A 23,556-nucleotide genomic window follows, 5' to 3' on the forward strand; every position below is an offset into this window, starting at 1 on the left:
AATACATGTCTAATTTGTGATGTGTGCATGGGTGATTTTACAGGTCTAATTTGTGATCTGCGGTTTTACACGTCTATGACGTTAAACGCTATGTCCAATGTCTTCCTACTTCCTTTCTACATCAGTACGGGGAATGAAACGTCAACGTAACACGCGTTCTTTGTTCTCTTATACAGCTCCAGGCCTTTTTATTAGAATACCATGAAAAAGTTGATTTATTTCCATAATTCCATCAATAATGTTAAACTGTCATGGATTGTAGATTCATGGCCCAGTTTTTTAACTATTCCAATCATTATTTTTTTTCTTTTTATATACGTTGGCCTTCCAGCTCAAAAAACCCATGAATTGGGGAATTCGCATTATTAGAATATTGTTATAAAATCACATTTTTCTTCATCAAAATTCGGGTCACATTAAATCAGTTGAAATTTAGTACTTTCTACATAACATGCAATGGTCAATACTTGGTTAGGACATTCTCTGTCTTCATAATGGCCATGATGCGTTTAACATTGAAGTCAATGGCAAAAACAGTGCATGGGAGTTATGGAAGCCCAGATATCCTTGATGCTTTGCGGTCAGCTGTTCTTGTTTGTTGACCTGGTGCCCCACACTTCCCTCTTCAATATACCCGAAGATTTCCATGCCACGTTTTGGTGTTAACTCACCAGTTTAATTCTAACTCAACAGAAATAAAGCCCCATTCATTTTCAATGGGGTTTCATTTCTGGTTATTTAGAATTAAACTGGTGAGTTAGCGCCAAAACGTGGCATGGAAATCTACAGGGTATATTGAAGAGTGAAGTGTGGGGTACCAGGTCAACAAACAAGAACAGCTGACAGCAAAGCATCAAGGATATCTGGGCTTCCATAACGGCCATGCACTGTTTTTCCATTGACTTCAATGTTAAACGCATCATGGCTATTATGAAGACAGAGAATGTCCTAACCAAGTATTGACCATTGCAAGTTATGTAGAAACTACCAAATTTCAACTGATATAATGTGACCCGAATTTTGATGAAGAAAAATGTGATTTTATAACAATATTCTAATAATGCGAATTCCCCAATTCATGGGTTTTTTGAGCTGGAAGGCCAACGTATATCAAAAGAAAAAAAATAATGATTGGAATAGTTAAAAAACTGGGCCATGAATCTACAATCCATGACAGTTTAACATTATTGATGGAATTATGGAAATAAATCAACTTTTTCATGGTATTCTAATAAAAAGGCCTGGAGCTGTATTTCCAAGTACAGAAACTGAGGTCACATGGCCATGGTAAGGCCTGTATTTGAAGAGTTGCATATTACAATAAATATAATAATACATATACAAAATTGCATTTTTTTTTTATTTATTTATGTAACATAACTATTTATATGTATCATCAACTACATGAATGTAAATCAAACCAACAACGGAGTTCTCTAAAAATATAGAAGTGCAGGTCTTCAGAAATGGAGTTAAGGGGTTTTGCATCTGAACTCTTCATTTGTATCTTATCTTTAAACCAAAGAGGACCGCAAAGCTGCTTGTAATTTACGTGTGCAATTTCTATTTTTCGAAAAGGGGGCATGACACCCAAACTTATCTCCATAAAGGTTAGAAGTACGCTAAGGTAGGATGATAACACTTAAGAAAGAGTGAGAGTAAGTGAGTGAGTGAGTGAGTGAGTGAGTGAGTGAGTGAGTGAGTGAGTGAGTGAGTGAGTGAGCGAGCTACCTGAGGTGGGATACTGCCAGTGAGTCGTCTGCCTCTGCCTGATAGGCTCTCTCTGTGGATGAGAGTGGCCATGGTAGGGGGGAGTGACTAGTGGGGGATGGGAGAGAAGAGGGGCATTGGGTTTTGGAGGAGGGGGTGTTTGTGGTGTCGGGGGTGGTGGTTGAGGTGTTGTCTGGAATATGAGCAGTAATGAGAGGAGAGGAGCAGGCGTTTTGGGTTTCGGAAGTGGATTTGGAGGTGTCAGGGGTATCGGGGGCAGAAGCGTTTGAGATGTCGGGCGTAGGTAAAGCAGAGATGCTGTTGTTTCGAGTGGAGATGGTGGACGAGGGCTGGGGGTCAGAAAAGGAGGCAGTAGTGGAGGAGGAAGAGGAGGCGGGGGAGACAGCAGTGGAGGAGAAGGAGGTGGAGACAGCAGTGGAGGAGGAGGTTGTGGTGGTGATGGGGTTTGGGGTAAGAGGAAAAAAACAGGCAATGAGAGGGGAGGTGTTTGTGGTCTGGGCAGTAACTGCAGGAGAGGAGGAGGTAGGAATGGATGAAGAGGAGGAGGCAATGGGAGGGAGGATGCTTGGGGTCTGGGCTGGGGAGGAGGTGAGAGGAGAAAAGCGGGAGGTATGGGGAGGAGAGATTCTAGAGAAGGAGGAGGAGGAGGAGAGAGAGGAAGCGGAGGAGAGAGGAGAGGTATTTGGAAGGGAGGAGAGAGAGGAAGAGGAGATGGGGAAGGAGGAGAAGGAAGACATGGGGAAAGTTTTTGGAGCCCTGAGAGAGAAGGTGTTTGGGGTCAGGGGAGCGAGAGGAGAGGAGGTGGAGGGGACGACATTTGAGGCAGAAGAGGTGTTAGGGTTTGGAGAGGAGGAGGTGTTTCGATTGGTAGTGGAGGAGTTTGGGGTGAGAGAGGAGGTGGAGGAGGTGTTTAGGCTGTTTGGATTGGGAGAGGGGAGGCTGAGGGTAAAGGAAAATGGAGAGGCGAGAGGAGAGGAGGAGAGAAGAGTGCAGGTGAGGGGGGAGGAGCCTGGGGGTCTCATGAAGGTGAGAAGAGAGGAGGAAGCAGAGGAGGAGGGATGAGAGGAGGGAAGTGAGGAGGAGGGAGTAATATTTAGAGAGGAGGAGAGGTTCATGGTGTTTGGGGTATGGGAGGTGATAGGAGAGGAGGAGGGAGGCTTGGGAGTGGGGTTAGGAGAGGCAAGTAAGAGAGGAGAAAAGGAGGTGGAGATGTTTGGGGAGGACGGAGGAGAGGGGGTAACATTAGGATGAGAGGAGGTGAGAGGAGAGGAGCAGAGGGGGGAGGTTTTAGGGGGCCTCAGAGAGGAGAAGGTTTGAGTGGTAGTAGTGTTACTCAGGGCTGAAAAGGAGCTGGTATTAGGAGAGGAGGAGGTGAGAGGAGGAGAGGAGGAGGGCATAGGAGAAGAGAAGGAGTGAGGAGGAGAGGAGGATAGGAGAGAAGAGGAGGTGAGAGGAGGAGAAGAGGAGGAGAGAGGAGAAGAGGAGATGAAAGGAGAGGAGGAAGCGAGGTTGGTCCTGGGAGAGGAGGAGGGGAGAGGAGATGAGGAGGAGTTGTTGATACGTGTCGAGGGCGGGCGGAGGGGAGGGGGAGGAGTCAGGAAGAAGGAGGTGGGGAGAAAGGAGGTGGACGGGAGGTGGGGGGACGGGGGAGTCATTTGGGGAGGGGGAGGCGTGGTGTCAGTGAGGGGGGACAGTTTCGGCTCAGCGGGGGAGGGAGGAGGGGTTTGGGGCATGTAGGCTGAGAGGGAGGAGATGGGGAGGAGTACAGGGGGTCTCCTGACTGTGGTCAGGGGAGACAACGGGGGAGAGGAGGAGGAGAAGGGGGCTGTGGAGGGGGAGGTAGTGTTGGGGGAGATGGAAGGAGGGGGAGGGCTAATTTGGGGTGTGGGGGTCTTCATCTGTGAGATGGAGGAGGAGGAGGTGGGGCATGTTTTTGGAGGCCTGAGAGAGGAGGTGCTTGGGGTCAGGGGAGCGAGAGGAGAGGAGGTGGAGGTGACATTTGAAGGGGAGAAGATGGGTGGAGAGGAGGAGGTGGGAGGAGAGGAGGAGGAGGAGACATTTGAGGAGGAGGGAGCAGTGGGGGCAGGAGGGCTAATTTGGGGTGAGGGTGGTTTCATCTGTAGGATGGTAATGTCTATGGGTTTCATCTGTGTGGCCAGTAGGGTGGAGGGGGGCGCTTGATTGGTCAGTGAAGTAGAGGGGGGCACTTGATTGGCCAGTAGGGTGGAGGGGGCCACTTGATTGGCCGATAGGATTGAGGAGGCCGCTTGATTGGTCGATAGGATTGAGGAGGCCGCTTTATTGGTCGATAGGATTGAGGAGGCCGCTTTATTGGTCGATAGGGTAGAGGGGGGTGCTTGATTGGCCAGCAGGGTGGTTAGCTCCGCCCCTACATCCTCTTGTCCCCGTAGAGCCGTCACCAGTAACGTTCCGTCAAAACACACCGAGCGCTTACACACACTCACGTGCTGACCACAGATCATGTCAATCAGGAGGTCCTTACCCTAAACAGACACAAACAAACACACATAAACAAACACACCCAGAACGCTCACAAGATGTGGATACTGCGGAGTGATGTGGAGTTGCTCAGCTCCACACTGAACTCCTGCCTGAACAACCTGTGCATTCCCAATCCCGACCATGGTTGACTGAAACCATCCGCTCCCTACGTACTACTAGGGTTGTGCCGATAGGCGATATGAATGGTGATGCTGATGGATACTTGTGTATTTTTGAAGTCGCTGCTATTGTCATCATTTCAAATTTTGATTACAAGGACAAAACTAAGGAAGGATCGTTGCGTGCTCCGAGACTCTCTGGTCCGTGAGTAACACACAATTTGTAGAGACAGAAAAGAGCTTTCAAATAACACCTCACATATTTTTGTGACTTACACTGACTGATATAAATCAAGGCTGAATGTATAGTGTCCTAAGGGAGAAACAGACTAGCAAAGGTTTACATATGATGTAAACCTTTGCTAGTCTGTTTCTCCCTTAATATTGGTGTCAGATTCACACAAATGCTGTTCTGGGGTGCTACCTCGCTACTAAACAGGCACAGCAAGTATGATTGGAACCCGACCGACACAGATTTCAAAGTGTCTGATTTCACGTGAAACGAATGGAAGCTCATGCAGATAATGAAACAATTAAGCGAAATTGAAAGCGAAAGCCCATTGGGAAACTCCAACTCCCATTGTCATTGCGACACAGCACTCCACAGCACACAAGTGAACACTGCACACAACGAAATTGCATTTATGCCTCACCCGTGCAAGGGGGCAGCCCTCAGTGGCGCCCCATGGGGAGCAGTGTGGTGGGACGGTACCATGCTCAGGGTACCTCAGTCATGGAGGAGGATGGGGGAGAGCACTGGTTGATTGCTCCCCCCACCAACCTGGCGGGTCGGGAGTCGAACCGGCAACCTCTGGGATGCAAGTCTGACGCCCTAACCGCTCACCCATGACTTAATGAAAGATCTGATGAATTACAAAGAGCGATGAATGAGTTCAATGATGCGCATGTGGGTGGGAGACGGGACGCCTTGTTTTTTCGTAACATTGGTTAAAAACCTCCAAAACTGTTATTTTTCCTTTAAAAAACAAATGTCAATGAAAGAAGATGTGGTACATTATGTTTCATATTAGTCTTAGATGAGAAGAAACATTTTTGTTAAGATTTATGCAAAGGTTTATATGTCAAATATCCTTCGGTGTGACCGTAACATTAATGAAACCTGGAATATAATATATATATAAATTAACCAACAACATTTTGAATAATGTATGAAGCATTTGGCATGATTGCATAAATATTAACTTTATATTAAGATATGTGAATGTGAAAAAAACTCAAGACAGTATTATTAACTACAAGTTCAATTTCGTAACACAAATTGCGTCCTGTGGGGTGACATGTATGTCAATGTTTGTGAATGGGCAGCTGCAAGGCCAACTACAAGGGTCTTAAAGACTGGCTCCTAACCAGTCAGTACCTCAGTTATTGGAGAGTGCTGTGGAAGTTAAAGGTGAATCTTAACCTCTTAATATGTCTTCATATTGCAATCTTTCTGTCACGCAATGCTTAGGTTCATTTTATGGTGTCCTGTGGTGTGACTGCTCTTATAGAAGGAAAAAAAAGTTTTTTATAAATGAAAACACATATTAAGATTAAACACAATATCATTATCAAGTTAGCATGAGCTCAGATGTCAGTCATGTAATGTATACAAAAGGATTAAAATTGCCATAATGCAGTGAATTCCCTGTGGTGTGACTCCATTTTCCTGCGGTGTGACATGCCTATGCAATGTGTTGATGCAGGACACATTTTCCCAAAAATGGCAAAAAAATAAGGTGAAATTCCACAGACCACTAAGTGCTTTATTTTTTTCTCTTTTTTTTCCAATTTTTATCCATCATTTTTTTCAGGAATTTGAAAAACTTTTTTTTTTTTTGCGTTACGCCCTTAAACGTCAACCACCCATGTATCTGTCTCAATCGTGCATGATTGAGGAGGGATCAGGATCAGGCCGAATGGTAGGAGCCTAAGATGGCACTGTTTGACAGTTTTTGTAATTAAATGGATGAATGGCAAAAAGGAAAGTCTAACGCACAACCAGAAATTAACCCAGAAGACAGCGTCTCTAAAACTGGGTCAAAGGCTGGGTCAAAAACAACAAATGTCTCCGCTGTCTCCTCCCTGCGCGCAAAGGCTGCCGCAGAAAAGGCAGCGCTTGAAGCAAATGACATATGGATGACATACACATCATTTGAAATTGGAGAATCTACACTTTCCAACGATGTATGGCACTGGCTTGCACACTAAAACATCGTTGAGACAATGGATCGGTCATTCATAAGTAGGTTCATTCTGATGGCTAGAAAATAATGCAGCTACTTTGACTTGAAATTGGGGACGAGGTAACAACTCAACAAATGTCATACACTTACCATTGGAAAGGGCAGACACTGAGTTTTCCAATAGTTCCATACATTCTCTGATAAACCAAAGAAATGTCTGTAGAAAAAAATATTTCTATGTAATAAATGAGGGAAAAGCTTGGTTAGATTTCACTCTTCTGTCCAGGTTAACCAATTTTATGAGTAATCAAACCTTTTTTCACCTGTGGCTGCTCAGTACTTTCCATTATTCCATTTCAATCTATTTAAAATATGTTTGCGACTTGAATTGCAAACAAATAACTGGAACAATGAAGGTGACCCAAAACTTTTGAACGGTAGTGTATATGGGTGATGTACTCTACTTAACCCTGTGCTAATGTACTTTTACTAACCCTACTTGGCATCTGCACTTGTTTTCAATAGATCACTAGATTTCCTGTGCGCTTTGTATCTGCAATGTATGCTCTGATCTTTGGCGTCTGCAAAATGTAATGTAATGTAATATATACACAAAAAGCATTATGTAGAGGCAGCTTCGCAGCTGTCTCTTCTCGAGCGGATAAAAACTTTGGCCCAACGCGCGTCGTAGAAAAATAAAGCCTATTTATTTGTTCGAAATCCAACTTAACTAAAAGGTACAAACAAAAGGCTGAGTGACACGCTTTTATCTGAGTGACGCGCTTTTATGAAACGTCATCCAAAGCCAATTATAATAATAATAATAATTGTATTTGTATAGCACTGTGTCATACAAGGCATGTAACTCAAAGTGCTTAACAAATGGGAAAAAAACATTGTTAGAGATAGATTTAAAAGGAGAGGTATAGAGGAGAGGCAGAAAAAGCAGGAAGGCAGAGGAAGAAGAGATAGACAGAGAATGTAGAGTCATAAGGTCAACGTAGGTTAGGACCAGGATTCTTAGATGTGTAAGGTCCATAGTGGCTGGGCCTACCATAAGTCATAGATAGTCACACAGAGATTGGGCGCTCAGGTGCGGCCCCTGGTGGCATCAGGGGTGAGGAAAAACTCCCTTTCGCTTGATTCATAGTTGTGAGGGGGGAAAAAAAGCTCAGTGAGGTCTGAGAAAAAAGACCCCCTGTAGTCAGGAAGAAACCTCAGGCAGAGACCAGCGGCCACCTAGGGGAGCCCCCTGCCAGGGCTGGATTGCGAGTAGTAAGGGCGCTGCGGCAGCTGGGACACTATGACGCCTTGGCAGCTAGGAGTTGGCAAGGATGAAGAGGTGGGTCTTCAGCTGCTTCTTAAAGGAGTCGACGGAGGTGGCTGATCGGATCTCGATGGGGAGGGCGTTCCATCTCTTGGGCGCATAGCAGGCAAACGCGGCGTCACTTCAAACACATCACAGACACATCACCTCAAACAACTTAAACCGAGCAGCTCAAGCAAGACAGTCCAACAACAAAATAAATAACCAATAATTACCGAATAGAATTCCATAAACATAAATACCATGATTCCATAACCAAAATATATAAATAATAACTCGGAAGTTCCTCAGACACAAAAATAGGCAAAATGGCTCTAACACATTAGACACATCTAAATGCTGACCAACAATCATGTTGACCAGGAAATCCATACCCTAAACACAAATGGAAGTAATGACAAAGCTATAGAGGTGCAAAACCATTTATCTACTGACAGGTTAGGGTTAGGGATTGGGTGTGTGGATTGTAGGGATGTGTGTGTGCGTGTGATGGCCCATAGCTGGTATCACTTGGCGAGCAGGAGGGTGGTGTGAGAATGTGTGTGTGTGTGTGTGTGTGTGTGTGTGTGTGTGTGTGTGTGTGTGTGTGTGTGTGTGTGTGTGTGTGTGTGTCAGGGCTGTACATTGCGACCAATCGGTCGCATTTTAAGCCTAAATTTTTGACTGTGCGAGGAAGAAAAATAAAACGGGCGCACCTGTGCGAATATGCATTTCAACCCAGTCATTCGCATTTTGCTCCTGAGTTCGAGTGCATGATTGCGAGAGCTGCGCATTATTTCCCCCGATTCCCTGCGGTCCCCGTCGCATACACGCACACAGCCTGTCAGATAGACAGCGTCAAACTCCATTGCGAATGCACTTCAAAAAAAGTCAATGTTGCTTGAAATCCATGTTGGCTAAGATTGAACCATCTCTGCTCCCGTAGCTCAGAAAAAAAAAGAAAAAAAAACAGAATCGCACAGAACCCTGGTGGCATCAACAGTTATAGGGCGCGCACGCCTCATCTCTAAGTCGGATGTTCTGTGCCAAAACTTCTTACAGGTTACAGCTTTTCGAAATGGGCTGCTGTTTAAAACGTTCAAATTCGGGAGTTTGCATTGCTAACAGGAAACCTCTTGAATCCGATAGTGAAAAGCCACTCGGTTTGCTAGCTCATGTGATTTAAAAGACGTCGCTGTTTTGGCGTTTCCCAAACCGCTGTCTTCGCATTGACTTCGCAAAAAAAATGCAATCGCAATCAAAGTAGCCTAGTCTAGTCAAGATATAGTTCGAGGAGCATTCACAAGTAGTGTGCAGTGCGCGCAAATGTTAAGTCTAGCAGTAGCTACCGGTGCTGTAGGCTGTCAGAAAGAGCAGCCAACACAGTGAGATAATTTTGCTGCTCCCAGTTTCATTTCACACCGTTCCAACCCATGCGTCTGAGGAAACAAAAACTATAATAAAGCCCGTTGAATTAATGTGTAGTATGTTTAATCTAGTTCCGTGAGCATGTGATTACATGCTTTTAATCACAAAGTTATAATAATAATAATAATAATAATAATAATGGGAACTGTGATTTATGGCATAGCAGTGGTTCCCAACACGTTTTGCACTGGGACTATATTATATCCTAAATTTCTGGGGACCCCACTTTTTTCACAACCAAAACCATGACTGAGCAAACTTTCTGGCTATTAAACCAGTGGATATTTCTGACAGTATAAGACTACAGTAGCCTATATGGATTGTGTATTAATTAGTGATATTTATTGGTATTTTTTATTTCACACCTACATTTCAGGGGACCCCATTGGAATTCCAGGTGACCCCATACCCCAGTGTTGGAAAACATGATGAAAAGATGAAGAAACAGCCCTTCAATTTCTCCCCATAAATTGCACAACACCTTTTTCATGAGGTTACAAGTCTGATTCTGGCTAACCCTCCACCAACCTTGGCCAAAATGTTTTCTGTGTTAAACACAACCATACTCTGTGCATTGTATGTAAAATACATGCAGTATTTTACATAACACCCCCCCCCCAACAAAAGTGTTGTGAAAAATGCTCCTAAATTTTTATCTGTGCCCCTATTTTTTTACATTTAGGAGCACCTGTGTGTGTGTGTGTGTGTGTGTGTGTGTGTGTGTGTGTGTGTGTGTGTGTGTGTGTGTGTGTGTGTGTGTGTGTGTGTGTGTGTGTGTGTGTGTGTTACCCCACAGCTGGTATCTCTTGGTGAGTGGCGGCTGGTGTGTGTGTGTGTGTGTGTGAGTGAGTGAGTGTGTGTACCTGTTGCGACTGTGTGTGTGTGATGCCCCACAGCTGGTATCTCTTGGCGAGCGACGGCTGTTGAAGTGAATCTGGAATCTCCATCAGAGGGCGCTCCACCTCCTCGCTGTTACCATAGTCAACGAAGAGAACGCACACCTGAATACACACAAACATTACATACACACACACACCTGTTACCAGTCAACAAGGAGAACACACACCTACACCTGTTACCATAGTCAACGAAGAGAACACACACCTGCACACAAACACACACACACCTGTTACCATAGTCAACGAACAAGTAAAACATTACATACACATACATACATACACCACTCTCCAAAGGAGTTGTCGCCTATCCATCTGTTTGGAATAACAGCTAATAACCTGACTTTCATAAAGAGAAACATGGTACGGATACAGCTCTTATGAAGAGCTGCATGCATGCTGCAGGTGTTTCAGGGCTTTTATCATTGATTAAATCATGAAGTTAAACATGTATTGCTCTACGAATAGCAAATATGTCACCATCTCTCATTGAACTCCATTGATTTTCATTGTGTTGCTTTCCATGATTACAATGACCCTAAACATACACCTAAGGCCAAAGTTGATTTTCTGGAGAGGTGTGAGTGAATCAGTGATTAAGTATGACACCCGATCTGCGTATTTGAAGTGTTTTGAAGTGACTTATCTGCTCATTTTCACATTATGTTCGATAGGCGACAAAACTTTTGTCTTGTGAAAATCTGCCCTGTCTGTGTTCATTAAAGGGTCAATCTTTCTTTGGTGCATGAAATTTATTTTTGTACATACATTTTCATTCGGGAGGGTTGTAGCTTTCATATGAGTGACTTCTGAAGCCAAGTGATTAATTGAAAGTCAGGTTATTAGCTGTTATTCCAAACAGATGGATAGGCGACAACTCTTTTGGAGAGTGGTGTACATACATCATACACACACACACACACACACACATTATACACGCACACACATTATACACACACGCACACACATCTGTTACTATAGTCAACGAAGAGCACACCTGCACACACACCATAGTCAACAGAGAGCACACACCAACTCACTCTCTCTCACACACACACACACACACACACACACACACACGCACACAAGGATGGGTGTGATATCCTACGATGGCTGTAGCAATCATCACACTAGAAGGTGGTCTCTTTGGCTTCATGCCGTTTAATATTTCACATTCATACAATAATAATAATAATACATTTATTTTATATATCGCTTTTCATGGCACTCAAAGACGCTTTACAGATAGGCCTAGGCCATAAACAAATAACATACAAACACTCAAAGACATACAGAGTACATAACAGGGACACAACAAAAATAGACGGCAGTGGAAAGTTTAAGTCCATGATGAAATGGAACAGTCACGTTTAATGGAGATTAGAGCTGGGCAATATGACGATATATATCGTTATCGTGATAGAAAAGTGTATATCGTGCCCTTTCTCCTCCTCCACAGTCCACAGTCCACACTCGCTGGAGCAGCAAAGTGACGTCGGACGCAGCAATGGAAACAGCAGGTGTTGTGTAGCTCGAGCAGCCACAGCAGCGGACCAACCCAGTGTAGCAGGTAGCTAGGCCGTCACGATTTGCCCACAGCCAAGCATCGGTGAGCAGTTGTTCGTATGTTCATAAAGAGTGAGATAGTCCGAAAGTTTTGGTGAGTTTGAGCCTGTGGCTTGATCCGTCTTCTTCTCTGTACTAACTGCATATCCCCATAAGTATTGCATTATAATAGGTAGGTAGCCTCCCCTGGAGGCGTAAACCATAAATGTTAGTCATGTAATCTAACTACCACAATGGGGATGTGTGTGTGTGTGTGTGTGTGTGTGTGTGTGTGTGTGTGTGTGTGTGTGTGTGTGTGTGTGTGTGTGTGTGTGTGTGTGTGTGTGTGTGTGTGTGTGTGTGTGTGTGGGTGTACGTTCTACTCACAGTCTTTTCCATCTCGTGCATAACTCTGCATCGATACCAGCACTGGTCCTCAGCATACCTTGCAGCGTACACCTGCACGCCCATGCCCGTGCACGCACGCACGCACACGCACACGCAGACACTTTTATTCAAAGCAACTTACAAAGAGAGCATTCAAGCGAGTAAAGATTGTCGAGTCAATACAAGCAATTACTACATACATAGCATTACATACATTCCATTACACTACATTTGGCAGGCGCTCTTTACATTATCCAACCAAGGCCATAATCATAGCATACAACACTTGTATATACAAGTGCACTTTCAGTCTCTCTCTCTCTACTGACAAGAGACACACAAAAGCACACACACACTATGTGTGTGTGTGTATGTGTACCTTGTTTGGAGAGAGAAAGAGACGGTGTGTACATTGTGAAGAAACACAGAGAGAGAGAGAGAGAGAGAGAGAGAGAGAGAGAGAGAGAGAGAGAGAGAGAGAGAGAGAGAGAGAGAGAGAGAGAGAGAGTGAGAGAGAGTGAGAGAGTGTGTGTGTACTTTGTCAGCAGAGAGTGTGTGCGCGGCTGCGGCAGTTTGGCAGATGGTCTCCAGCTGCTCTCCAATCCTCTCTGCCACCTCCTCATCATCAGCATCCTACACACACACACACACACACACACAGTTACCGTACTGTCCTCCTCATCACCCGCATCCTACAGATGCACATACACACAAACATCCAAAGGCCAAAGGCAGAGGGTGAGTAACACCTGACGAGGTGACTGGTTTGATGGTGTGGCGTTGTGCACATGTCACATTGTGATTTTAACTGCCTTTATGTTTTGTTATGGACTTTTATGCAGATTCACTTGTTAGGGGTTGGACTATGGGAGTGAAACTATGTCTGTAGAAAAGGAATTGATTGAATGAGTATGGGACCACTAATTGAATGATTGAGTCTTAGGGGAGGGGATCTTTTTATACAGCTGTTGCGGTAGAGGGAGAGAGATTCTGCTTCCCAACTGACACAGGGGGAAAATGTCATCACGCTGTTTCATAGAGTGGAGATGTCCAGCCGGCATTGGGAGACTGAGATATGCATGTGTACATGCCTTGACTGTATGTGGTGTGAGTGGGCAAGTGAAAGGTATCTTGGGAGCTGATTGCCATGCTTGTTTCCGGAGGTTGGCTGTGTTGGGAACCGGAGCGGATGTCTACGACCAGGGAGAGGGGGAAGGCACCAATATAGAAACACAGCCGATGCACACCATGGAACGTCATTGGGATACCTCAATGAGATGTGTGCTTATTCAAGTCTCGTGACTGTGTGGAGACCAATTTGACCTGAGTGTGGCACATCCCTTTAAGACACTGTTTGGGGCTGCCCCTTTACATGGATGAGGCATAAATGCAATTGTATTGTGTGCTGTGCCACAATGACAATAGGAGTTTCAGTTCTGTGGCACAATAACAATGGGGCTTTCGCTTTGCTTTCTCTCGCACACGCACACACACACACACACCTATGAACCCAGTGGTACCTGTGCTCTCTTACAGGCACATGCGCGTGCCGCACGCACGCACGCACGCAGTGGCCTACCTGTGCCCAGAAGGTCAGGCCATCGCTCACGTACGTAACAGCAACCAGCTCCACTGGAGAGGAACACACACACACAAAGTAAAACAGTGTTGCTGACAAATTGTCTGAATGGATCGACATTTTTTTAATCGTTTTTTGATCACATGATTGTTACTATTTCAATGCCACAGACACATGTCTCTAGGAACAGCAAAGTGAGCGTATTCAAATGGCCACTAAGCTTATTCCTCAGATATAATTAGCAGATTCCCATACGTAAATCTTAAAATATCCTCATATATGCTGCCTTACAAAGGTAAAGTACAATAACTACATATTCTGTCAAATTTGAGTTTAAACTGAAAATGGTATCATCACACCTTGTGACAGCCTTATCCAAGTGTGTCATTTAGAGATATTGATGTCAATTTTTCCAGTAACTACTTGAAAATCTTAGGCAGCCATTTTTCTCCGTTTCAATGTTGGCTTAGTTACTGCACCATGAGTTCTTGTGGCCTTGACATAATAAAGAGAGGTAGGCTAGAGCTACATGACAGTGCTGTCTAGTTCTACTCACTCTGGCCGGGGTCCAGCGCAGGAGACTGCATCGCGAGAAATTCTGCTTCCTCCACACACGCATGCACAAACACAAGCACGCGAACCCAAAACCACAAACACCTGAACACAAATTGGTGGATAGCAAAGCCAACATCAAACATGACAGAGTCGGAACATGAAAATACAGTCTTGTGTGTGTTTAAACATAGTTTTAAACTATTCGGCTTTACTAAGTTTAATTATCTGCACAGTGCACACTAAAAAATGAAGTAACCTGCTAACAAGATAGCACCGATGAGGGGGCTAACGTGTGGCTGTTTAATGCAGCATTTACAAACAATTTTGTGTAGCTTCAAAACACTCCCATAACACCAATAACAAGAGTCACATGCTTATGCATTCTGTGTACTCAAGAACGGGGTGTAATTGTTATGATTATCAAACAATACCACATGAGCAACCGAAAACACAACTCACCTGTTGGTGTCCTAACGTGTCCCGTCATGCACCACTCAATCGCTGCATGGCATCACTAGTGTCGTATTGCTGGATGGTTGCAGAGCCGAAGGCGCACACTAGTGCATAAATGGTGATTTATGTTACAATTATCCACCTATGTATGCATAGGCCTACTTTGACTAGTTACAAAAAAAACATTAGCACACACAAAAACAAACGTGAAAGGCAACATATTGATGTCGGAAACAGTGCTGCCATCTAGCGTCGCAATTGGTAATGATGTCAGTCAGCTCAGATGGTCTGATACCAAAATAACAGAACACAAGACAGGCCTACCCCTCATCCCAGCTATACACACACACAAAGACAATTTTTACCAGTCACCATTTTTACCAGTTCATATTCAACCGTTCCAAACATTTTAATGCCAAGTAAGATCATTTTCTGATCAATACTTTTGTTTCAGAGGTCATGAATTCCGTTATTATGATGCTAATAACTCTTTTCATTACCAATATGCTTAAAGCTTTGATGTTGGATGCTGTGCATAATTCAGCATTAACCCGGGCGCCTGTAGAAAAAAAACACCCATCAAGGTGACGAGTGGGTTGATATATTTCACCTGCCAAAGGCCAAATTCACCCATCATTGGCCGGTGGATGGGTGCTTATTTCCATCCCTGACACACACACACACACACACACACACACACACACACACACACACACACACACACACACACACACACACACACACACACACACTTAAACATAAAACACTTCACGGGTAAATGTGATTAAAGGCAGACAAATAAATTGCACACTGAAGACAAAAGAACCAAATGAAACAACAGAAACAAATTCCAAAAACAAAATGCCTTTATTAAAGCAAATAAAACAGATATTCAAACAAATAACACAGACATTCATGTATATGTACATACAACACAGTCATCTATCAATCTCCCTGACAGCCTACTTCCTTCTCTCTCTCGCTCACACACTCATACACAATCATGTTGTATCCTTAATCACAAACACACACACACACGCACGCACACGCACACGTATAGTACATGTTTAAAACACACACTTATCACCAACTGAGAAGCCATCTGTGCAACTCAAACTAGCTCATCTTGTCCTTTCCTGATGCCCGTGGCCTTGTGACACAAGGCTCAATGTCATTACTGATCAAAGTTTTGTTCAGAACTGTGGGGCAGCTGTGGCCTAACGATTGAGGAGGTGCTCTTAAGAGCAAAGGGTTGCAGGTTCAAATCCCACCCTTACCTCGTAATATGTTGTCATATTTCAAAAGCATAATTCATAATATCTCATTTGCAAACAGGATGTTAAATGGGGTAAAGTTACTCGGCCTACGCTACTGTTTCTGAGCGTGGGCTCAACAGACGCCCAGGGGGCATCGGGGAGCCCTGGGGGGTTCAGAAGGATACAGCTGAGAGGGGGGCCATGCTGAGTTGCTATGGTCTACTGGGACATTGGCAGGCTTAGGATGAGGTCAAGGGGGCATTGGGAGGCTTATGTCAAGGTCAAGGGAGCTTTTGTTCAAAAAAGCTAGAGAACCACTGGCCTAGGCTGACATTAGGGAAATGTTATTGGTCGCGTTCGTGACAGCACTTTTCTGTGCAGTCTGTGGAGCGTGCAGAAATTTCTAATGCATAGTAATTTCAGAATGCATAGTAATTTCACGTTGCACATGCGCTCTGCACAGATTGTGCAGAAATGCATCATCACGAATACAGCCATTGTTTTCTCCACGGAGGCAAGGTAACACGGGACAATGTGGCCATGAGCAACAGGAGAAGATGAACTAGTCTTGAGCGCCACCCAATATGTAATAGGAGTCCATAGGTGGCGTTGCATGCAGATGATGTCACTTGTGTGCGTCGGCCCCGTAGATGAAGTCGGGGGGCAAGATGTCGGGGGGGATTCTGCATAGCTGGTCGTCATAGTGACGCAGAGTCCAGAGTTTCTCCAGCTCATACGTCTCTCTAGTGCTCGGCAACATCAGGTGAAGAACCATGTCACCTGGAGAGGAGAGGGGGATAGAGGGAGAGAGAGGGAGAGAGAGAGAGAGAGAGAGAGAGAGGTATAGAAGGAGATCATTAGTAATCACACGTCTCAGGCACTCAGCAATATCAGATGAAGAATCATCAGGAGAGGAGAGGGGGATAAACAGCGGCAGGAAGGAGAGAAAAAAAGAGCGATAGGGAAAGAGGAAGCAAGAGAGAGAGATATAGAGGAAGATCATTAGTAATCACAGATCTCTGGTGCTCGGCAACATCTCATCTGAACTATCTTATCTAGAGAGGGGGATAGAGCGAGAGGGTCAGGAAGAAAGAAGAGAGGCAGGAGGGGAGAGAGAAATGGATCGGCGGAGGAGTGAGGAAGAAAGGCATTGGAAATGGGGGAGAGGAAGGAGGGGTGGTGAAAGAGAGGTTGTGTGTTTATGCGTATATATGAGTGTTGGGCAAGCTACTTAGATAAGCTAAGTTAAGCTATCAGCTACTCAACCACAAATTAAGCTTCACTACACTAAAGCTACCACGCTACAAAAATGTGCAGAAAAGTAGTTCACTACATCAGAAGCTACATTCTACCGACATGATGTCAGCTGGATTTAAAATGTTGGAAGATTGGAACTTCAGGAGAGGCCAAAAAATATGTCTTCCCATATACAACCATTCAGACCTACAGATATAATCATTGCTGTTAGACATACAGATACATAAAGCTTGAACAGATAACATCTTTGTGCCCTACACTGAAAGAAAGTCAACTTCCTATGGCGCAAAAAAAGACGTCACACAAAGCTGTCATCTCCGGAGGCCCCTCATTCAGACGCAAAAGGGAGTTTTGCAAGACCACTGAGGGTCCCTCCTCTGACCATATTAAGGACTTCCGGATGACATCAACCACAAAATCACCTATAAAAGGCACTGTAAAACTGTAGAATTTTGCTCAGAGTGACTCTTGAGTCGTGTGAGCTCTTATTTTGAGCTTCACACTCTTCTCTCTTCAGCACTGAGGCCCCTCTCTTCGCTTATGGGAGGCTTTAAGCGGAGAGAGAAGACAGATTTTTTGGGTTCTTAGCTCTACCTTCGCCTGTAGAGCATTGATTTAATTTTTTGCGCTTTTAACTTGCATTTGGCGCTTTTTCTTAGTGTTATTTTCTTAACTTTTAGATTATCTCTGTTAGCTGTGGAATACTCTCTGAAAGAGTAGGGAAAGTATTTCACATTCCCATACTATCTTGTACTGGATTTTGTAAACCAGCTATTGCTAAGCTAAAATAAACCGAAGACCAGTTTGGTCGATGCGCAAACTTGACCCACAAGGTGTGCTATCTTTTGGATCTCTCTTTTGAAACAAATACCCTTTAATTACAACCCGTGGACGAGGACAATTGCTTCACAGAGACAGAGCATCTGGTAAGTATCGAGACTCAGTATTCTTGGTGAGTAGAGCTGTTTTTTATTCGCTGGGTGGGGGAGAATTGATTCTGCTGTAGAGAGATTTATTGGTTCGTTTGGTCAAGAGGTGAGTATAACAGTCAAGTTGAATGTGCATGCCTACTTAAGACACTGGTGTCAATACCAAGACAAGCATTTTCACTGGAGATTGAGTATTTGCTCACAAAGATTTGGTTTGGCATACCAAGACACAGAGACAGTCTCAAGTGGGAGAACTTTCTTATCATCTGAGGGTATTTCTGAGGGCAGTCATGGGTGAGTGGTTAGGGCGTCAGACTTGCATCCCAGAGGTTGCCGGTTCGACTCCCGACCCGCCAGGTTGGTGTGGGGAGTAATCAACCAGTGCTCTCCCCCATCCTCCTCCATGACTGAGGTACCCTGAGCATGGTACCGTCCCACCGCACTGCTCCCCATGGGGCGCCACTGAGGGCTGCCCCCTTGCACGGGTGAGGCATAAATGCAATTTCGTTGTGTGCAGTGTGCAGTGTTCACTTGTGTGCTGTGGAGTGCTGTGTCACAATGACAATGGGAGTTGGAGATTCCCAATGGGCTTTCACTTTTCACGGCTTTCATTCCTGAAACAAAGGAGCTAGTACCAAGTACTGACCAAGACTAGTACGCCTTTTCAGACGACTCCCAGATCGGATGATCAGGAGGTTCAGACCCTGAGACTGTATTTAAACTCTGTACCGAGGCCAGTTAACCGCCTTTGCGAGTAAATATTCACCTTTGAAATAGCTGCAACCGAGACGACACCAGTGATCTGTGAGTGGAAGTTCAGTATGCTATTCTAAAGACTGATAAATAAGGCCGACGAACCATAGTTGCTGTGGTGGAGTGGGCATTTCCTCTCCTTCCTGGTGAGGCGAATAGCTCTGATGAACCCAAGATACTAAACCTGTTGACCAAGCAAGACAAGCAGTGTCTCTGTTCTTTGTGAAGTAGAAAACCTCAAGTCCACTTAATAGTATAGAGAAATACAGAAAATGGGCACCAAGTGGGTCACATTGATCCAGTAGCAACATCAGAACTAGGTGACTAAAAAAAGGCTTTGTTATAAATAATTGGTAGACTCATAAGCATTGAGTCAGTCATTTTGTTGAGAACTGGTCAATAGGAGTCACTCACAAGGAAAAGAACTGAATAGTTAATACAACTTAGAGAAATAAGTAGTATAACTGTTCAAAATAATACAGTATTGCCAAGAGTGAGAGAAAAACTGCTGTGTTATTAGTATTAAATAATACAGCAATAGGTAGTAGAACGACATAACCATTGAGATAACCTGTAGAATATAAGTTGTGTCACAGTTGTGAAGTTGTGCTATTGTGCTGTTATTATAAATAATTAAATATTATTGTTATTGCAACAATTATAGTGGGATCATAATAGGCTCAGTCATTTCAAATTGGTGTTAAAGTTTGGTTTTCACTTCCAAGTTGAAGTTTAGGGTCTATAAAACAATTTGAGTTCGAGTGTCAAACACACAGATAACAAAATAAACTGCTATAACTTTTGATTAGTTAAACCAAATGTAACATATGAGGCATGCATGGATTCAGCATGAAGAGGAGAAACCGGTGAGCTAAGTATTTGGTTACCAGATTAAAGACACACTATGTAATAAACACACTTTTAGCCAATGGACAGCTAAATCCGGGCTTTTTTAAGATAAAGGGTGGAAATGCCCTCAAAGTTGCAATGAAACATAATTTATTGTTACAAGTTATGGTACATAAAGCCTGGGTTATCACTTAACATGATTTGTTCAGAATATCCCTGAAGCACACAGATACTTAGGATACTTATACACGAACATGGCTGCATAAAGCCTATGTGATATTTAGCACCCATCTTGCAACTTTGAGTTTATGAATTTAGGATCATGAGTACCAGCTTTTTTTCAATCAAGCCATCATTTTATTCACAACTTAAAAACTTTATATCTGGAAGAAAGTAAATCAATAATAATAATAATAATAATAATAATAATAATAATAATAATAATAATAATAATAATAATAATGATGATGATGACGATAAATACTATGGGGAACATCATTTTTTCCTGCATTCAAAAAGCAAACAGAAGACCATAGGGCTAACATTTATTCCAATACTCCACTCTACAATAACTATGACAGAGAACAGATGCAAAAACAGTCAGTGGTCAGTCTTAGAAATTGCATGTGCACTTGCACAGACGTGTGCACTTTAACTCTGCCTTCATGCATTTGCACCAAGATCTGGCAGGTCTATTTGTACAAGTACTAGTACAGCTGCACTTCACCTCTAGTTGGAATACATCTTTGGCAACTGCATCTTTGGTAGTGTAGTCCAAATCTGGGAACTGTTCATTTGTTACCAGATTGGCAGGCATTTCTGGCAAATGCAGATAATAAGAACGGTTTTCATTCCTGTCAACTACACTGGTAACAAATGGACAGTCACAGAGATGTCTTCATAACAGCAGATGATTGTGTCTACCATGTATGAAATAATCCTATAGTAATATTTAGTATGCTTGCCAAAGGCCTCTGCTTGCCCCCAGCAAGCATACTAATTGTTCTCCAACAGTTTATTTAGTATGCTTGCGGGAAAGCATACTAATTGTTCATCAACGGTTTATTATTATTCTACATTTTTCCATTCACCTCGGCCTATGGGAATCGCCATTCATTAGTACGGCAGCTTTGAATTGTTGCACCGTTCGAGATAGAGACACGGTTCGAGTGCCAAAACGAACGGCTCGAAAAGGGCTCAGGGTGGTGTATTTTTCGCTGGCCTACTATACCCCCTTTCATTCGTTCACCAGACTTGTTTTTCCTCAGTTTTCTCTCACTTTTCCCCCTCATTGAAATGAATGGTAGAATGGTCAAGATGATGATGTCACAAACTGTGGCAGTTAGAGTGAGAGGTGACCTGTCCTGGGGTTTTTAACTAGGTATCAACTAGGTAAAGACATTGTCAGAGAGGTGTTGGTTCTGAATACAAACTGTGTGAAGATCATAAGCCAACTATTAAAAATGTTACAGAGAGAGCAGTTTTAAAATCCCTATGATGTGACCCCATTCACTTACAAAAAATGTATGAACAGCTCAGCGCATAGGCCTGAATATGTCCATTTTTTGACTGAACCATTTGGCCTAGAAAAGTGATCTCAGCTTTGACATGAAGAGCAGGGTTGTGCCATTTGTGTGCCAATATCATCTGACAACTTGCAAAACTTTTGGAGATATGACAGCGTAAAAATAAGGCTGCACATATTACTCAGCTATTGACTGCCAAACTGTCACCTTTAGAATCTTCATTCATACACACACACACACACATGCAGCCTTGTAGAACTTTAGACCGCTGCTGTCACCTGGGCCACCGTGGCCTAATATGCTGCTGTGGCCTACTGGGTAGGGTGTTGGTCTGTCAGAGGGTTGCAGGTTCGAATCCCACCCTTACCTCTCCCTACCCACCCATTGCTGAAAGGCACCTGAAGCATCTCCATACATGCACACACACACCTCTCTCTCGCATCTCTCTCTCTCGCATCTCTCACTTGCATCTCTCACTCGCATCTCTCTCTCTCACAGACAGACAGACACACACACACACACAGACAAACACACACGCGCAAACACACACACACACACACACTCAGACCTCTATCTCTTTCCCTCGTGTTTCTGTGTGTGTATACAACAGCTCTGTGTTTGTGTGTGCATAAGCCGCAAGCATACTAATAGCATTGTCTCTCCGGAAATGCAGTCTTATTATTATTATTTATTATTATTATTATTATTATTAGTATTATAATTGTTAGTATTATTAGTATTATTATTATTATTATTATTATTGATTTATTTTCTTCCAGATATAACGTTTTTTTTGTGATTTTATGTGTGAATAGAATATGGCTTGATTGAAAAAAGTTGATACTCATGATCCTAAATTCATACACTCAAAGTTGCAAGTTGGGTCCTAAATATCACATAGGCTTTATGCAGCTATATTTGCGTATAGGTATCCTAGGTATCTTTGTGCTTCAGGGATATTCTGAACAAATCAAATTGAATGATATCCCAGGCTTTATTTACAATAACCTGTAACAATAAATGATGTTTCATTGCAACTTGGAGGGCATTTCCACCCTATATCTAAAAAAAAACACTGAATTTTGCTGTCCATGTGCTAAAAGTGTGTTCATGACATAGTGTATGTTTAATCCGGTCACCAAATACTTAGCTCACCAGCTCCTCCTCTTAATGCTGCATCCATGCATACCTCATATGTTAAATTTGGTTGCACTAATAAAAAGTTATAGTAGTTTATATATTTTAGAGCGCCCCCCGCAGGCCACTTTGTTATCTGTGTGTTTGACACTCGAACCCAAATTGTTCTATGGACCCTAAACTTCAACTTGGAAGTGAAAACCAAACTTTAACACCAATTTGAAATGACTGTGAAAAAATGCACATGCCTACGACCCCACAATTATACTAGTAAGATAATACAGTGATAGTTCATTGTATAATAATATACCTTAACTGGATACTGTTATATTTTATGGTTGTGTTACATTATAATATTGTTGTTATTATTGAAATAAACATACCGGTAAAAGAGTGCACTAATAATAATAACAATAGTAACGCTAAGAATAATAATAATAGTATTTAATTCAACAAGTCACTGCGGACGATCTTCTCGGACTCTTTTCTTTTCTTTTATTTCTCTTTTCTCACATAAAATAACAGATAGCTTCATTAACCTCTTAAGCTCAGGGGCTATTTTTGAGTTTTTTTACTCTACTTAAATGGTTTCTGTGTCTGCATACCTATCATGAAGTGGCTGGTACCATTTGAAAGTAGAGGCTCTGTAGAATCCACAGGAAGTGTCAGAAATATTTTGTGATGCACTGCCAAGGATTTACAGGGGTTGGGTTTTTCTAAAATGCGGTCATGAAGACCCCCTGTAAACATTTGGCCTTGGAAACACATTTAAGCACTTATCCTCCTCGACCTCAGTGCAGCCTTTGACACAATAGACCATAACATACTTACTGACCGCCTTTAATCTTGGGTAGGACTATCCGGCCACGTCTTATAGAGTGGTTCAAAACATATATTACAGGAAGGCAGTTTTTTTGTCACCATTGAAGAATACGTCTCCAACAAGTATGATGTGCCTTTTGGAGTTGCTCAGGGTAGTTGCTTGGGCCCTCTCCCCTCTCCCCTTTCTCAAGCCTAGGTGACCTAAGCATGTATATTAAAGATAAGTTTACTAGCATAGGTGTGGTAATAGACTCGGATTTGAGCTTTGAGCCTCACATCAACAAGATAACAAAATCTGCTTTTTTCCATCTTAGAAATGTCAACAAAGTGCATGGCTTGG

The 23,556-nt window shown here is 43.3% G+C and overlaps 3 protein-coding genes across 7 annotated transcripts in view; all 3 read right to left on the reverse strand.

Annotated features, from left to right (window-relative positions):
• Positions 1-3,931, reverse strand: part of LOC134468808 (serine/threonine-protein kinase 31-like) — a 112,147-nt gene extending 108,216 nt beyond the window's left edge. For all 5 annotated transcript variants that reach the window (XM_063222683.1, XM_063222682.1, XM_063222681.1 and 2 more), the window contains exon 1: positions 1,732-3,931. In XM_063222683.1, coding sequence (XP_063078753.1) covers positions 1,732-3,878 — 2,147 coding nt within the window. In that variant the 5' untranslated portion in view covers positions 3,879-3,931. The remainder of the gene's footprint in view (positions 1-1,731) is intronic.
• On the reverse strand, positions 3,917-14,824 carry LOC134468735 (serine/threonine-protein kinase 31-like). Its single transcript, XM_063222610.1, has 8 exons — positions 14,694-14,824; positions 14,236-14,336; positions 13,680-13,732; positions 12,638-12,733; positions 12,101-12,172; positions 10,136-10,273; positions 3,969-4,235; positions 3,917-3,937 (listed from the first exon to the last, which is right to left on the reverse strand). Exons 2-8 carry the CDS (start codon positions 14,264-14,266, stop codon positions 3,917-3,919), a joined length of 678 nt encoding a protein of 225 aa, XP_063078680.1. The 5' UTR covers positions 14,267-14,336; positions 14,694-14,824.
• Positions 14,825-15,535: 711 nt separating this feature from the next.
• malsu1 (mitochondrial assembly of ribosomal large subunit 1) overlaps positions 15,536-23,556 on the reverse strand; it is a 42,211-nt gene continuing 34,190 nt past the window's right edge. The window contains exon 4 of the mRNA XM_063222686.1: positions 15,536-16,723. Within this exon, the coding sequence (XP_063078756.1) occupies positions 16,569-16,723 (155 nt within the window). The 3' untranslated portion in view covers positions 15,536-16,568. The remainder of the gene's footprint in view (positions 16,724-23,556) is intronic.

Source organism: Engraulis encrasicolus, chromosome 18 (assembly GCF_034702125.1).
Source record: "Engraulis encrasicolus isolate BLACKSEA-1 chromosome 18, IST_EnEncr_1.0, whole genome shotgun sequence".
In the NCBI taxonomy this organism is placed as follows: Eukaryota; Metazoa; Chordata; class Actinopteri; order Clupeiformes; family Engraulidae; genus Engraulis; species Engraulis encrasicolus.